Here is a 15,799-nt window from a genome sequence, read left to right as displayed (position 1 = left end):
CAAAGTAATTGTCCTCATTCAGCCTTTTCTAAAAAAAAAAAAAAACATTTTTACAACAAGAACACCGATGCAACACGTAACCGTGATTAAATGGGCTCTGCAACACTTTTATAATTAATCATAGAATGGCCTCACTCTTAAAGGATGTTGTCTCACGAATCTCATGCCAGAAAAATTTTTCGAATCCTTTAAGTGCTGCTATCGCACCGATACCCGTCTTTATCTCTCCTTACGCCTCCACTAGCGCGCTGGAAGCTACACAGCGGAGAAGCCAAGAGTGCAAAGCCGCGGCCGAAAGTTGAGTCGCGGCGGTTAAATCAATACGGCAAAACGGTTCGCCGCGGCCTCCCGTGGCGGCCGCGGTAGACTGCGCTACGCAGCACGCCGTTGCCATCTCGAAGGCCACGCGCAGTGCAAAACACGAAATGATTTTCCACTCTTTTTGAGATTGCAGACATTTATATTCTTCATTCATTGAACTCAAAATTTGCACTTGTCTATTACTGAGAATGCTCTCGCGATCACGAAATCAGCCAATAGCATTGGTGGGTCAATAGCTCTTGATGCCGCTGCGGGATGACATTGCGGAAGCGAGACCAAGCGATATTTCTCTGTATTTCACAGATTGTAAATTCGCTGCTGCATGCAGTGCAGTAATATTTGGCTCACATGTTCACAGCAGCCTCTGCCACAGATCGACAACGTTTTCTTACTATGTTGAGAAAGTGTTTCAGGGCCCCTTTAGAGCGTTGGGGTTGGAAAATGACTCTCAAGATATCGCTGCCAACGTTGTTGCTGTGGTGGAAAAAAAGCTGGGAAAAGATTGATACGACCGGATGCGTTACAAGCATAGGTAGTGGTACAAGGTAGATAGAGAAGTTTTGAGGAAGATAACAAAAGATTAGGCAGATGTATACAAAAACTCTACAATGAAAAGCATCTATGGCATACCTGACTAGTAGGCTAGGTGACTATTCGTCACCGCCTCGTTTCGAGATGTCATTAACTTATCGTCATCATCTGTAGCGGCGGTAAAACGGTATACAGTGAAATTTAACTAGTTTTACGGACAAGCTAAAGCTCTCAAATATCACTTACCGAATACTTCAGACATAAACATCAGCTGCACCATTCGTGTTACCATTCTGTGGCGCCGAGTTCTACTGGAGCCCACAGAACTATTACCGCAACGACAACTTATGCTCTGCTTAGTAGCAGGCGAAAGGCCTCGGACGCACTATATTCATCAATTCAGAAGGGCTCAGCGTCGTTATTAAACGAAGTGGCAGAAGATGTTGCTGCCAACGTGCGCTGCTACTAATTATCTGTTCCGTAAGCTACCACTATAATAATACGGACAAGCAAGAACAGCCCAATATTCTAGAAAGTAGCCCGCCATTGATTGATTTACGCGCGTCTTTTTTAAAGACAAAGCTCACCTTCAGCAGACATTGATTTATTTCTGTGAATATATAGATAGTTTAGCGGTCCTTATAAAGGCTGTCTTCTATGGGATGTGCATATGGCAGTAGAAGGGCGGTGGCGGCACAACTAGAGCTTGCATCATCATCATCAACCTATATTTATCAGCAATCAAACACGCTTAATAGTATTTCAATGAGTATGGGCGGTCTACGTAGCGTCAGATGCAAAAGGCATTTGCAGCTATATAATCTCCCTGAAGGCTGTTATAACACTCACTAACCAAAAGGTTTCTAACCAGTCGCGATTTAAGAGGAAGCTTCACCTCGGAGACACTAAATACATCGGAACGAAAAAAAAATCACTTTTTCTGGGAACCACTGTACAAAATATTATGAGATTTCTTCTATTTAAAAGAGAAGGTGAACGTATGGTGGTTGTTGCAAGCGGAATATCGATTTAGGAGGTGATTTTTAAATAAAAAGTGTTGAATATAGCAAAATAAAAAATAAAAACTATCGCGTTTACAGCTCCACAACTCAGCAAATAAAAATGGTATCGCAATTATGTCAACTACACCTAATATTACATTTAAAGCATACAAATCTAATTTATTATAGACCGCTATTAAATATATTGTGAGTGTGGCTTTTGGAAACACTTGTAAACATTGTAAGAAATTCACGTAAGCTGTGAATTCATATATGAAATATGCATGGTTTACCTGTTCTAACAGATGCAGTTTACAGCAGGGTCTTTACTATTCGTAAATTTTGTGCTTCTATTTCTTTGAAACATACCAATTTTCGGCAATCATTCTAAGAAATTTCAAGTCCTAAATAAGAAAATTTGTCTGTCTACCATCACTAGAGTTTAACTTTCTCTCTAAAATGCAACCTATTTCATTAAAATCGGTCAAGTGGTTGTCTCATGAAAGCATTTCTGCGTTTTACCTGTATTTATAAACAGGTGACATACGAGCTCGCTCCGAAATAAGGCTTCCTCGAAGGCGCCACCGGTGCCACTGCTTCTGACACTATGTTTCTGGAATTCCTTTAAGCGGTCGTAAGCATACTACTGTCGGTAATATTTTAGACTGCCGCATTTTCCGTCCTATACATGTCTCAAAGTTGAAATTGCGCGATGTACGTGCGCACTATATATATGGGTGCGGAGAATACGTTATTTTACTTAAGATCGGAGGCGCGTTTGAAGATAACAAAGGCGGACTACATGTGCCTGCGAACGTTCTCTCGTGCTGAATCACATAGTAAAATCAGCTCCGCAATGGTCGCCGCTGCGCAGGAGCAATATTTACAGCTCCTTTTATTGTCAGGCTTTAGATGCTAGCTGGCGATCCTGAATTCGTGTTCCCTTGCCAAGCTATTGAACATTATCTTTGGCTTCGGCATATTCATCTTCAACCCCACTGTTACACTTTCTCGGTTAAGGTCCTCAATCATTTGTTGTAATTCATGCCCATTGTTGCTGAATAGGACAATGTCATCTGCAAACCTAAGGTTGCTGAGGTATTCGCCGTTGATTCTCACTCCTAAGCCTTCCCAGTCTAAGAGCTTGAATACTTCTTCTAAGCATGCAGTGAATAGCATTGGAGAGATTGTGTCTCCTTGCCTGAGCCCTTTCTGGATAGGTAACTTTCTGCTTTTCTTGTGGAGAACCAAGGTAGCTGTGGAATCCTTGTAGATGTTTGCTAAGATATTCACGTATGCCTCCTGTACTCCTTGATTACGCAATGCCTCTATGACTGCTGGTATCTCTACGGAATCAAATGCCTTTTCATAATCTATGAAAACCATGTAGAGAGGTTCATTGTACTCCGCAGATTTCTCGATTACCTGATTAATGACCTGGATATAATCCATCGTAGAATATCCCTTCCTGAAGCCAGCCTGTTCTCTTGGTTGGCTGAAGTCAAGTGTTGCCCTGATTCTATTGGAAATTATCTTGGTGAATATTTTGTAGAATACTGAAAGCAAGCTAATGGGTCTATAATTCTTCAAATCTTTAACGTCTCCAATCTTATGGATTAGTATAATGTTGGCGTTCTTCCAGCTCCCTGGTATACTTGAAGTCGTGAGGCATTGCGAATAAAGGGCCGCAAGCTTTTGAAGCATGATATCCCCTTCATCTCTGATTAAAGCGACTGTTATTCCATCTTCTCCAGCAGCTTTTCCGCTGGTCATGTCTTGCAAGACCCTTCTAACTTCACCGCTGGGTATAGAAGGAGCCTCTATATCCTGTTCATCACTAATTCGAATGTTTGTAAAGTATGTAGTTGTAGAGTCTGTAAAGGAGTACGTTTGTCTAGGTCCATTACTCACAGGGGACCCTGATCATGAGAAAGAAATTTACAGAAGGATAAAATTGGGCTGGAGTGCATACGGCATGACATTACCAAATCCTGACTGGGAGCTTACCACTGTCGTTGAAAAGAAAAGTGTGCAATCATTGCATTCTACCGCTGTTACAAACACTTGGAGGTTACAAATAAGCTAGATAACACGTTAAGGACTGCACAAAAAGCGACGGAACCAAACATGTTAGGCCTAACGTTAAGAGAGAGGAAGAGAGCGGTGTGGATCAGAGAGCAAACGGGGATAGCCGATATTGTAGTTGACATTAAGAGGGAAAAATTGAGCTGGGCAGGCCATGTAATGCGTATTATGGATAACCGGTGGACCATTAGAGTTACAGAATGGATACCAAGAGAAGGGAAGCGCAGTCGAGGACGGCAGAAAACTAGGTGGGGTGATGAAGTTAGCAAATTTGCAGGCGCAAGTTGGAATCGGCTAGCGCAAGACAGGGGTAATTGGAGATCACAGGGAGAAGCCTTCGTCCTGCAGTCGACATAAATATAGGCTGATAATGATGATGACATTGTTAGAATGGATGAAACATACGCCATAAAATATAAAACACCGCTATAATATGCAAGCGAAGGTTCCACCTTCAAGCTCAGTGCAGGCGACCCTGTGCAAGAAATAAATATTGTGAAGGCTATGAAGACACTGAGGAGCTGTCCGTCGAATCCGACATGCTTTGGACTGTTTTGTAGTGACACACCCGACGAGAGTGATTTCTACGACTTTTATTGTTGACTCCAATATAGAGAGCAATAAAGGATCCAGTGTTTACGCGTTGATCTTAACATTGTTGTGTACCTACTGTTTATTGGTTGAAGACCGTCCCCATCGCTCGTCCGCCCCCAAAGCTATGAAGGCACTTTTGTCTTTCTTGAGGGCTACTGGCCTGTGTGAACGCCTTTGACTTGCTCAGGCCCTCCGCATGCGTGCGCGAGCTCACCGCGTTCTTCCTCCCCCCTCTCCTCTCTCTATGTCATCTTTCTATTCCCTCTTTCCCGTCCCCCAGACGGGAACCAGGGATGTTAGCCAACCAGACGCATTTCTGGCTAACATCCCTGCATTCTCTCTTTCTCTCCTCCTCCTCCTCCTGACAAGTTTAAACTTAACTCTGCGGACTATATATTCTGGACTAGAGCACTGCACGGGCTCGGGCTTACCCGAAAGCCCGGGCCCGGTCCGGCCCGTGGGCCGGGCCGGGCCGGGTAGAGGAGTTTTTTCACGGGCTCGGGCCGGGCTCGGGCACGGCGTGTGCTTTTTTACCCGGGCCCGGGCCGGGCTCGGGTTTTTTGACGTGGGCCCGAGCCGGGCTCGGGCTTTCTGAGAGTTATTCTCGGGCTTCTCAACTCTGAAAAACCTGTATTTTTCGCTCTCGGGCCGGGTTCGGGCTGGTTTCGAGGCGGGCTCGGGCCGGGCTCGGGCTTAAGGTAAAGGGGTGGCGGGCCGGGCCGGGCGGGTAACATAGATTATTTCCGGGCCCGGGCCGGGCCCGGGTCTCGCCATAAAAGTTTTGATCGGGCTCGGGCGGACCGCTCAATGTAAAAACGGGCCCGGGCCGGGCTCGGGCCGCAAAAATCGGCCCGTGCAGTGCTCTAGTCTGGACAATAGGGTATCTCTTAGGCCACGTTTGTAAAGACGGAGCTTTATCTTGGGAGCTATTCCCAAGATATCTTGGGACGGATATATGTTGTTCTGTTTTCGTAGAACCAATTTTCGTGACGTCGGCGGCATTCGAAACAAAGGTTAGTATGCCGATTGTTAGGACTAAATCTTTCACTTTGACTGTCCATTTGTTCCCGAATGTTGCCTGAAATAGAACAAAATTCCTCTTGTTAGTGTTACTGGCAGTTCTTACAAGCTCTAAACCAATAGAAAAACTCCCTGCCATTCCACTCTGTGAAGGTGGACGACCAGCAAACCAATGTATGTGGCGATTGACCGTTGCTCCGGTGAAACGTTCCAAGTTTGCGGGATTGGGGCCACATGGACGGTTCGCATAACTTTCACTTCGCGTCCGCGGCCCACTCATTATCGGTGGTCTCCTTCTCCCGCCGCCACGCTCATTCCTTTTTCTCCGCTAAACCCCGGAGGTTTCAGTGGACACCTCAAGGTGGCGCTACGCTTTGGAGCGATGTACGTTTCGCTTTGGAGCGATGCAACTTTCAGCTGGCGCCAGAAGGGGGCCGGACGCTCCGGATCGATGTGCGTTAACTCACAAAGAACCTACAGATGATATAGGCGAGACTATGGCGTTTTTTTTTTTTTTTGAGACGGATAAACCAATTGCAGGGCGCGTCCTAGAGCTGACGCACTCATGTGGCCGCAAGGGTGAGCTACGTCACGCAACGATGAAGCAAACATAAGTTCCTGCGAAAAGCGCGGTGTGGTGCACTAGTTTCTTTACAATACCGAAGCTTAAAACGACGCCACAAGGTGGCGCGACGGCTCTGAAATTGTTTTACGATCCCGAAGTTTCAAAACGCGGCCATCCCGACGTTTCCATACAATGCCACAAGGTGGCGCAACGCGTATTCTTCCAGTCTGTTTCCGGACGCGATCTCCTGAAAGGTAGCCTATAACAGCGTCTGAAATTGTCTTACGATTCCGACGTTTAAAAACACCGCCATCCCGACGCGTCTGAAATTGTGGATCTATTTCCGTTGTCAGACGCGATCTCCTGGAACCTATCCTATAAAAGCTTCGCTGTAAAAAAACATTGTAATTAAGATGATACTGCAGAGATAGACTTACCCGCGTCGGTTTTGTAGCGTATCTGTTCCTTTGTACCTGCCAATGGCGCAGTTGAGAGACTGGTGCAGTAGAACCAAGTAAAACGTAAAAAATCATTGTCGGGAAAACAGTAATGCGAACGTTAGAACTCTCATGAATCGCAATTATGGCATCAATTATGGATCTACTACACACTGCTCTCAAAGTGGCACAAGTATTTGATCAATGCTATTCTAAAAGTCACGAGAAAAAAAATGAAATAGTTTTTCTAGAGCTGTATATTTTCTGGCTTTAGATGATCTAACAGATGCAGTTTACACAAATGTGTTTTTTAGTGCACAGTTAGGAAGTTGTAACGCTTGTGCTGTTTTTTTTTTTCAGAATTGACGAACTTTCGTAAACCATTTGAGCCGCAATATCAAAAGTGTGCTGCCAACATTTGGTAGGAATTAACTTTCTTATTTGTAACAAATTTAATTGAAAATAATTCGGCAATTCTCTAATGGGTACATTTCTGCTTTCCAAGTATTTGAATTAGAAAGTTCGAAATCGCCCCCCCCCCCCCCCCCCTTAACAGTCCTGTTACGACGTGAACAAGTCGTATTACGCAGCCGGTTGCAAAAGCTTTGAATTCGATTAATTCCTTCTTTGAGCTAACGCAATCAAAATATGTTCAGCGTTTCCTGTGCTTGCGTGATTCACATAAAATAACCAAAAACGATTAATGTATGTTGTCTAGAACATTAATTCGCTTTTCCACCCTTTTTTTCAATTCTATATAATGAATAGAATGACTTCAACAGCTACCATCAAACGTAGTTCGTTTACCCCTCATTAAATAAACTATGCTCTGCTTGGTTAGTTAAACTTTAGGCACTTATTTTCAATGATGTTAACTGGTATTGCGTATTTGAAGTATTGCTTTTAGTGTTTAAATGGCAAAAGCTAGAGGCAACCCAGCTTTGCTTCTTTGTACATAATGGCACTTAACAGACGTAATGACAACTTTTCTTTGATTGCTTGAAGATTGATTTATCTCTCGAACCTTTATTTGTATGATACAGAAACAAGCTTGCTTAATGTGTGCGTGCACCACAAACACACCTTCCTGATTAAAATGCATGTTGATGTAAATTGTGCAGTCATGCTTGAAGCTTTGTGCTCTTGGCGTCATGTAATGTTTTGTGTTTGCAAATCAAAACAGCTCACACAAGTCGACGATGAATGAGTTTAATAAATAACTACATACACTTTGTAAAGCAGTCTTCCACGTGAAAACATCATCGGGCATTTAGATTCATTACATCTGTAATGAATTGGATGTGGAAAGGCGATTTGGATGGAATCGCTTACCCGAGGAAGACTAAATCAAGAACATTGAATGGCGTATTTTGTGAAACACCTATTTCGAATACTCGACAGAATCTGTCATTGCACGTCACAGCTGCTCGCATCTTGAAATTGCATTTTGCATGTGGCATCATCAATGTCAACGCCATGTAACCCGGTGGCGCATAAGTCGCTTCACACTCCCAACGCAGGATGGTGCAAATAGGGCAAGTATAGCTTTTAAAAATATAATAACTAGTTAACAAGAAGAGTAGAAGATCTAGACAGTGATGCCATCGAGCAAATAGCAGAGTTCAGTAGCGCCTGGTTAGAGAACATCGGAACGGTTGGATTACAGATAACTATCATTTATTTTAATTATGGAATTCGTAGGAGAAGGCACTACAGCTATTCATTTGTAATTGTTGAAGTCGCTGCATTTAAGCAAGTCGAGAACCTCAAAGGGATAACCCCATTGTAACCGTGGTGCCATGAACATAGATGGTGTCAGAACTGTTGCACGTGACTGACATTTTGTGAAGTTTGATTCTTCCAGATGTGTCACACAGTCTTTTGTCACGAAGCATTTTTCGGCGACGAAAATCAGAGGGAATTTCTTCACGGAGATTACGTCATCATTGGCACCTTTACACGAGCACATGGAGTACGCCTTATCTCCATTTATATGCGCTGTTCGTGAATACAAGCATCCCGAGCTGTCGTCACGGGCTCTAAAATTACCATGTACATTTTTGGCATCACGTTAACAAGGCGTTAATGGTAATACGTAGGCAATCCTGAGTAAAATCTCTCAAGAAAACAGGATATGCTATTGAATTATCGCCATATATGCCGGGTCAATGGCGCTTCGTGCACAGTCACTAATTTTGCTTCATTACTCAATTTCTCAACGATACGCGTGTTTTCTTACATAATCGAAGTCCAGCTGTTCCTCTCGTCCTTATATAACATCAACGAAACCAAACTAAATAAGGTTTCATGCTATCACGGAAACTTGACTATAACTGTTCTATTGTCCCGCCCGGCGTATGCCAATCCAGGCATCGAGCTCTCTGTACTGCTACCAAGCGCGGTATTGTGCGTACTAGATATCTAAATGCTCATTCTTAGCTTGCATACTTTTCTTTTGTAAAAAAATGTAGTTAAAGGCACTTTTAACTATCACAGGTTGTAGATTGCTTCACGGCCTATTGCCGAGGCGAAATAATGATCTCTTAACTATGAGGGAAAGAGCGTCAATTCATTAAAAAAATAGCGAGTAACATCATAAGATAAAGGGGAAAATGCATACAATATGTTGTTTTCATTAAATGGAACACGTCAACTGATCAAAGAAAAGGCATGGAAAGGAAACACTGGGCCCGCTAATCTTTCTGCCAGTACTCGATGCAGCCTTTGCGTCGTCCAACTTGGTGGCATTTGCATGACCGTAGTGGTCCCGATAGCTTAGAGCAATCAATACAACAGTATCCATACAACAAATAACAAAACTGCTCAAGTAATGAGCCTTTATAATAGTTTAAAAGTGACAAAGTACAAACTTATTGTAGCAATGGCAGTAGAAATAAATAATGAAGGAAATGATGTTTTTATGGGAAATGAGAAAAAAAGCAATAAATTCTGATTCAAATTTGGATAAAACGGCATTTCTTGACGCTCCTAGGCCTTGCCGGAAGGAGTGCCATGCATTAGAAACAAATATTGATTTAATAATCTCTGCATTTTAATACACACTAGCTGTTTTCATTTATGATATATATAACCTTCTCGATAAGTCTTTAGTTTTGTGATTGCACACTGGGGTCGCTTCGGCTTCTTCGTGAGCCCCCTACTTCATGTCCCACAAGTACCACTACACGCAATCTAAACGTCATAACCGTTTGCGCGTGACGTCAGCTAAACATTAAAAACGATTACGTAGAATGTCAAAAAATGCGCGGTCGTTGATTCATATGTGAAAACACCAGAAAATGCAACAGTTCTTTGCAGTTGAAGCGAAATGTGGTCAGCCTACCACCATAGAATGAGCACATTGCGAAGGAGCACCCCCAAACCCCCTTTCCTCTTTTTGGGCATTTTCCCCCGAAGCTGGTGCTGCAGCCCAAGAAGCGACCAGGCAAGTCAGCCTCCAGGGCCGGTCGAGATGTGCACCGGCGCTGCTGTAAAGTCGTTCGCCCTTGTGAAGTAGAATAACCGCCTAAAAATCCCACTCGACATCAGAAGACGATTATTTGCCGAATCCAGTCGGCGAAATGCGTGATCCTCGTGTACACGCCGGGCTGATTTGGCAAGGCGCAGCCGATGCCCCACGAGATGATACCAATGAGCGACCACTGCCCCGTTTTCGGATCTTTCAGCACCAGTGGTCCGCCAGAGTCACCCTAAGAGAGAAGAAAAAACAAAGTTGCCGAAACATCAGAAAAAAGTCATAAGAGAGGAATCAGTGGGCCTTGCGGGCCCTGCATATTTGAACCACTGTGTCTATGAGGTAACAAAATAATTAAGCAAATGTCGCACTGAACTTAACGCACATCTCGTTATCCGTGTAGATGAATCGAAACGTCAACAAAGCTCGGAGGAGGCTTGATGTCGATAAGTGTGTTGATGATGGTGACAATGAAATAAGGACCCAATTGCGGCGGGCCATTTTAATCGCCACGGTCCGTGTAGTTAGTCCCAAGAGCAGGACAAACGCCACCCTCAAACTACAATAAGTTTTTGAGAGAGGACGACTTCTGTGGCTACACAATAAGTAAAATTAAAAGTGGCAGTTGCGCGTGTACGTTCGTGTATTACTAGTACTTTCTATTGCCAAAGTGCTTCGTTAGCCTCTGTTGCATCATTGCCAGATAGGCGCAGTTTGCCGTTCTTCTAATTTTATTTGACTGGTTCCTCAACCACGTCACTCCGTTTACATTCGTCATAGTGTTCTTGTATAAGGCTCACGCAGAGAGCATAAGTTACGCGACATCTTCCAGGGTGCGGTTCGCTTCTCCAGGGCGCCGCCGGGCGGCGCCATTCGCCCGAGTGCAATCACGTGGGCAAGACGGGTTCTGCTGCACTGCGAAGCAGCCGACTCGTCGACAGCGACGCCAAGACTATGCGTGATCCAGCCGATGAAGCGCTGTTGACATCGTCACTCACTGTTTGTTTCCATCCTCCATCGTTACATCGCCAGCTTCTGCCTCAGTGCGAGTGGTCGCAAAGTCGCTGTGGTGCGATGCGCTGACAGCTCTGGCAGTATGATGGGGTGTAGCGTGCTTAACTGCCCTCACCGAAACGGAAGCGGTTAATCCTTTTAGGCGGACGCGCGCGGTAATTCTCGCGTGCGCCGTCAACTGCAAGAATGGAGTCTCTTCTGTATTTTGATGAAAGTCCGTCTATATCCTTACTACCTGAGGCTCGTAACGTGCTTAAACTCTAGACGCGACATTGTATAATATGCGCAAACGGTATCTACACCCGCATCGTTAGTGTCGATTTCCCCCGTAGTATCGACATAGTGGCGCAGGGAATTGGATGTGCGCAGATATGTCCTTACGGCAAAGACCCGTATTAGATGGACCTCTCGTACTGAAATGCTATAGCTAAAGGGTATTAGACACAACAGCGCTGTTATGCATTTTTAAATTCAAGCATTCACGCCGTTCTGCTGCCGCGAGCCATGATCACATGCGTGCTAATGAAACAGCCATTATCTGAACGTTCGATATAGTGCTCAATGCTTAGCCTACAAAATCGGAAAGGCTTGCTGGCTGATACTTGGCGCCAACATATGTGTTCAGCGTGCGTTGAATTTTCAGTAAAAGAGGCCATGGCCACGGTCGCCCCGCTATTCTCTGTTTATCTAGTCTCTGCTGAAACGCACATGCAAGAACAAAACAACGACGCATGACCACCATGACTTTATTTCCAGCACCTGCAATCCCTACCGGTGTTTGCCGTATACAAAAGCATGGCCTTCGAGATCAGCTTTCGTCCCCGAGGGAGCCGTTACTGGGGGCTGTACAATTCATTTCGGTCACCGCTAAGTGTTGCCATACTGGCACGGTTCAACTGCGACGTAAAAAAATTTCAAATACAAATTTTATACTGCACCGAATGCGCTCAATTTTTTCCCGCTTGCTGTGGAGCGCATACGGTTTCAGCATGCGATGCATATTTCAACTTGGATAAGGGGGTATCAGCGAATACGCAAGGGCGCGTACACAAGGAAAAGGCGTTAGACAAGGACGGACGCTGAACTTTCAACTGTGCTTTATTGAAATTTACATTGCCGCACAACACCTCCGACGCATGCGCATCGTCACCTCCTCCCAAGACATGTGCATTGATATCAGCTGAAAATGAACATTGCCGCACACAACATTCGACGCATGTGCATCTTCCACTCCTCCCAAGACAAAATCTGATATCAATGTCAGTTTGATCACATTTTACCTACCCGCTAGGTAGGCACGTTCCTTGTTTCATCATACACCAACTGCCCAAGAGCTTGCGCTAATGCATATTTCAAGTTGAAAGCTGCGGTGTCATGGCCGCTTAATTGTATTTGGCGGTAAGCGTAAAAACTGAACTTGCTTCGGTTGTTTGACGCGAGAGAGAGTGCTCCTCACAACACCCTCAAAAGACGACAATTAAAGCTGCGCTGATGACAGCGCCACCAATTTGAGCGCGGCTCCTGCGTGTGCCAGGAGCGGCTTTCCGGCATGACATTGGAGTCCACGATGGTAGACCATTGTGCAACTCTGGCTCCCTAAGGGAGCCATATACAGGGACACTATACTTTGTCAGACTCTCTTGTGCTTTCAGCAGACAATTCTTACACTATCTGTTTAACTCTACGCTCATATGTAACTTGTAATCTCCTCAGTTTACTTAACAGAAAGATCTTACCATCAAACCTCATGCTGCTGTTGCTCATCGCTTACTTATTTTATTACTGAATAAATGATGTGCGTAAAGACGGTTACCATTATGGGTGAGGTATATCACTTTTTTTTTGGTTCACTAAAAACAGCATCGTAGGTTTAGGCAAAAGTTGAGAGAGAAAATAAAAACGGTGGGAAAGAAGGATGGCAAAGGCAGCGAGGTTAACCACAATAGCTTCTGTTTTGCGACCCTGCACTGGGCGCCGAGCCATTTTAACCGCCACGGTCCGTGTAGATAGTTCCAAGAGCAGGACAAACGCCCCCCTCAATTACAATAAGGTTTTGAGTGTAAGGGGAAAAAGATTGACTGAAAGAATAGCGTAGACATAAAACAATGACCTGAAAGAAATATTGAGGAGTTGGGGAACGTTTATGAGAAATATTGTATCTCTAATAGGCCACTCGAACGTACAAAAACTTCAGGAGTCCCTTGACCGACTTGTGGTGAGACGACTGTGCAGACCGATGTTTTAGGACTGTCTGCTCTGAAAGCGGCCGGGCGTCAAGACGTGCCAGCGCACTCGCGTGTGACTGCCTTATTGCACTGTATCGAGGACGACGGCAACGAACGTTTGCAAGCATCCACGCTACGTAACGCAGATGCTACAAGTTACGCAGCGAATTACATTGCGTTCACATACAATGCGAATGCAGAATCCAGCTCAGCACGAGCTGGTGAGTCAGTTGAGGAAGCGATAAAACAATAAAGGCGCCACGCAACAACTTTTTAAGGCCATCATTTTAGCTCTGGATATATTTTCAGCATGTCAAAGAGGTAAGAACAAAGCGAAATATGAAAAGTAATGCACGCAAATCCAAGTTATTCGTCACAGAATCTTCAATGTACAAGCAAAATGAGAGTTGCCCTCTACTGCAATTGTTCCTGCTCTGAATGTCACATGTCACATTTGACTCTCCAAAATGTAGAACTGCTGGACCAAATAGCAATAGGGCATTGATGTTATACAACAGAAGTTGGCGCTCCATGGTTGCCAAGCCTACTTCCGCTTGTTTAGGACTTGCTTTCGCAAGGTAGAAGTTGGCACACCATGTACTCGGCCTTTTGATTGCCTCGTTGGCATGGTTATACAGTTTTAGCGTGGCTGTCGTGTTAATTCAGCAATAAAATAAACAATGTGTAAGATCTACAATCGTAATTTTTTTTCGCAGTACCCATAATGTGGTGCAAATGTAACTGGCACATTTCATTTTTGGACAATTGTCGTAGTACCACATATCGATGACACGTCTGTTGCGCGAAATTGACCCATCGTGATAATCACGTGATAAGGCCGGTGCCGCTTAACAAGCTTTTCTGGGCCGTTTGCAGGGTACATAAGACTACAGGACACCTGAGTCAGCACCCTTTCTCTCGTGCCTTTGAATAAAGAACTGCAATGCATGCAACATTTTAAATAAAACCTGACCACGTGCTGTAATCGACGATGACAGTCTAGAGGGTGCCATGCCACATATTTCTTTGTGGTGGTGTTTCTTTCCGTGACCATCACACTGATACACTGCGCATTTATGATGTCGGTTTGTCAGCAATAAAATCAGTGGTCCGTTCGGAGGTAATGGTGACAAATTTACATTCCTGTGTTCCTTTGCCCATTCGACACTAGTTGCTTCCTTAGTATGCGAAATAGTCGTGTGCAGTAGATGAGGTGCGTGATTATCACGTATCTACCGGGCTGATTTGGCTGACCCTCTGGAGTCCTGCTGACCAGAGATGGGTCAACATATCTCAGTAAAACGAGTCATAACAATGTGAAGTTTCAGTAGCCTCGCTAGCCGTCACCAAGATGACAAAGGTGTAGCCGAGCCCGATCCGGGACTTACCTCACAGGAGTCCTTGCCACCTTTGGCAAGGCCGGCACAGATGAAGATGTTGGGGATGTCCTCGATGAAGCCGGCCTTGCGGTACATGCTCTCGCACTCTTTGTTGGTAATAATGGGCACGCTGACCTTCTGCATGACGTTCGGAAGGGGCCCATCTGCGCAATAACGGGTGCACGTCAAATACTCATGCCTCTGGAGCAGTCGGAATCAAACTAAAACTGGGCTGTATAAACCTTTGCATCTCGTACTATTTTGTACGAGAACGCTGCAAGCTATAGGCACATTGCGCTGAAGCTTTACAGAGTTGACAACGCAGAACGCGCATGTTATAGCCCAGCAACAACTCAGCCTATATTACGTGGTGTCGCAGCTATCATGCAATAAGATTTTAAAAAGACTGATCATTCTGCGCTAACAGAGCCAAGTGCTTGTTGTTCGGAGTCTTCTTGATAAAGCGCCAACAATTTTCTTTTTGTTCATGACATACGATTAGTTATTTAAATGTAATCAGCCGACTTTCTAATTGCAGTTCTAATTGACAAGAAGTCAATATTGTCCAACAGTTTCCAGTAGAGTACAAATCGCGAGTTTATTTTTTCCTGACTGAGAAAGAAAGCGTTCCCTTGATGTTGGTGCGCAATAATTGCCAGGAGCTATTGACGAGTCGTGGAAAGAACACAAGTGCTCATGTCGTCAACGCTCGGCCCAGCTTGCTTTCCCACTGATACTGTTTGATCACGCTGCAACCCCGTAAGCACGGCCGCCTAGTGACATATTTTTCACATTTCGCGGGTTTTCCATCTCTCGATGAAAAAAAAAAAAGAATATACGCGATGTGCACCTTGCTGAATACATCTCATTTTGACGTCTCTTACGATTCTCTACAACTCTGTAATTGATATTTTGAAAAGTAAACAATGAAATATTTTGCTGGATACATTAAGGAACTAATTGGATGTCGGGGATTAAAATATCAGAATTACGATTACGCTTAAGAACACTTATTGCGTGGCGTCTCACGCGCCGGTACCGGTAAAATACGCTGAACATGATAGGATGCCTGGGCAGGGTCGCGCTAGATTGTGACAGCATGAACACTCGAAAGCTTGTGCGCTGCACTCTGTGCATAACTATAAGCATGTA

The 15,799-nt window shown here is 44.6% G+C and overlaps 1 protein-coding gene across 2 annotated transcripts in view; it reads right to left on the bottom strand.

The window, feature by feature from the left end:
* Positions 1-7,747: 7,747 nt before the first annotated feature.
* The window catches only part of LOC119455392 (serine proteinase stubble), a 29,437-nt gene continuing 21,385 nt past the window's right edge, over positions 7,748-15,799 (bottom strand). Inside the window, exons 6-8 of one of the 2 annotated variants that reach the window (XR_007467465.1) lie at positions 14,657-14,811; positions 8,208-10,264; positions 7,748-8,117 (exon numbers count right to left, since the gene is read on the bottom strand). Coding sequence is in view for 1 of the 2 variants with exons in the window: in XM_037716793.2 (XP_037572721.1) it covers positions 10,100-10,264; positions 14,657-14,811 (320 nt within the window). In the remaining variant the exon portion in view is untranslated. Of the gene's footprint in view, positions 10,265-14,656; positions 14,812-15,799 lie in introns of both variants that reach the window. The other variant, XM_037716793.2, reaches the window with a different exon arrangement.

The sequence above is a fragment of the Dermacentor silvarum genome, chromosome 6, assembly GCF_013339745.2.
Source record: "Dermacentor silvarum isolate Dsil-2018 chromosome 6, BIME_Dsil_1.4, whole genome shotgun sequence".
Classification (NCBI taxonomy): Eukaryota; Metazoa; Arthropoda; class Arachnida; order Ixodida; family Ixodidae; genus Dermacentor; species Dermacentor silvarum.
Note: the sequence above shows the minus strand (reverse complement) of the source record. Positions and strands in the feature narration are given on the sequence as shown.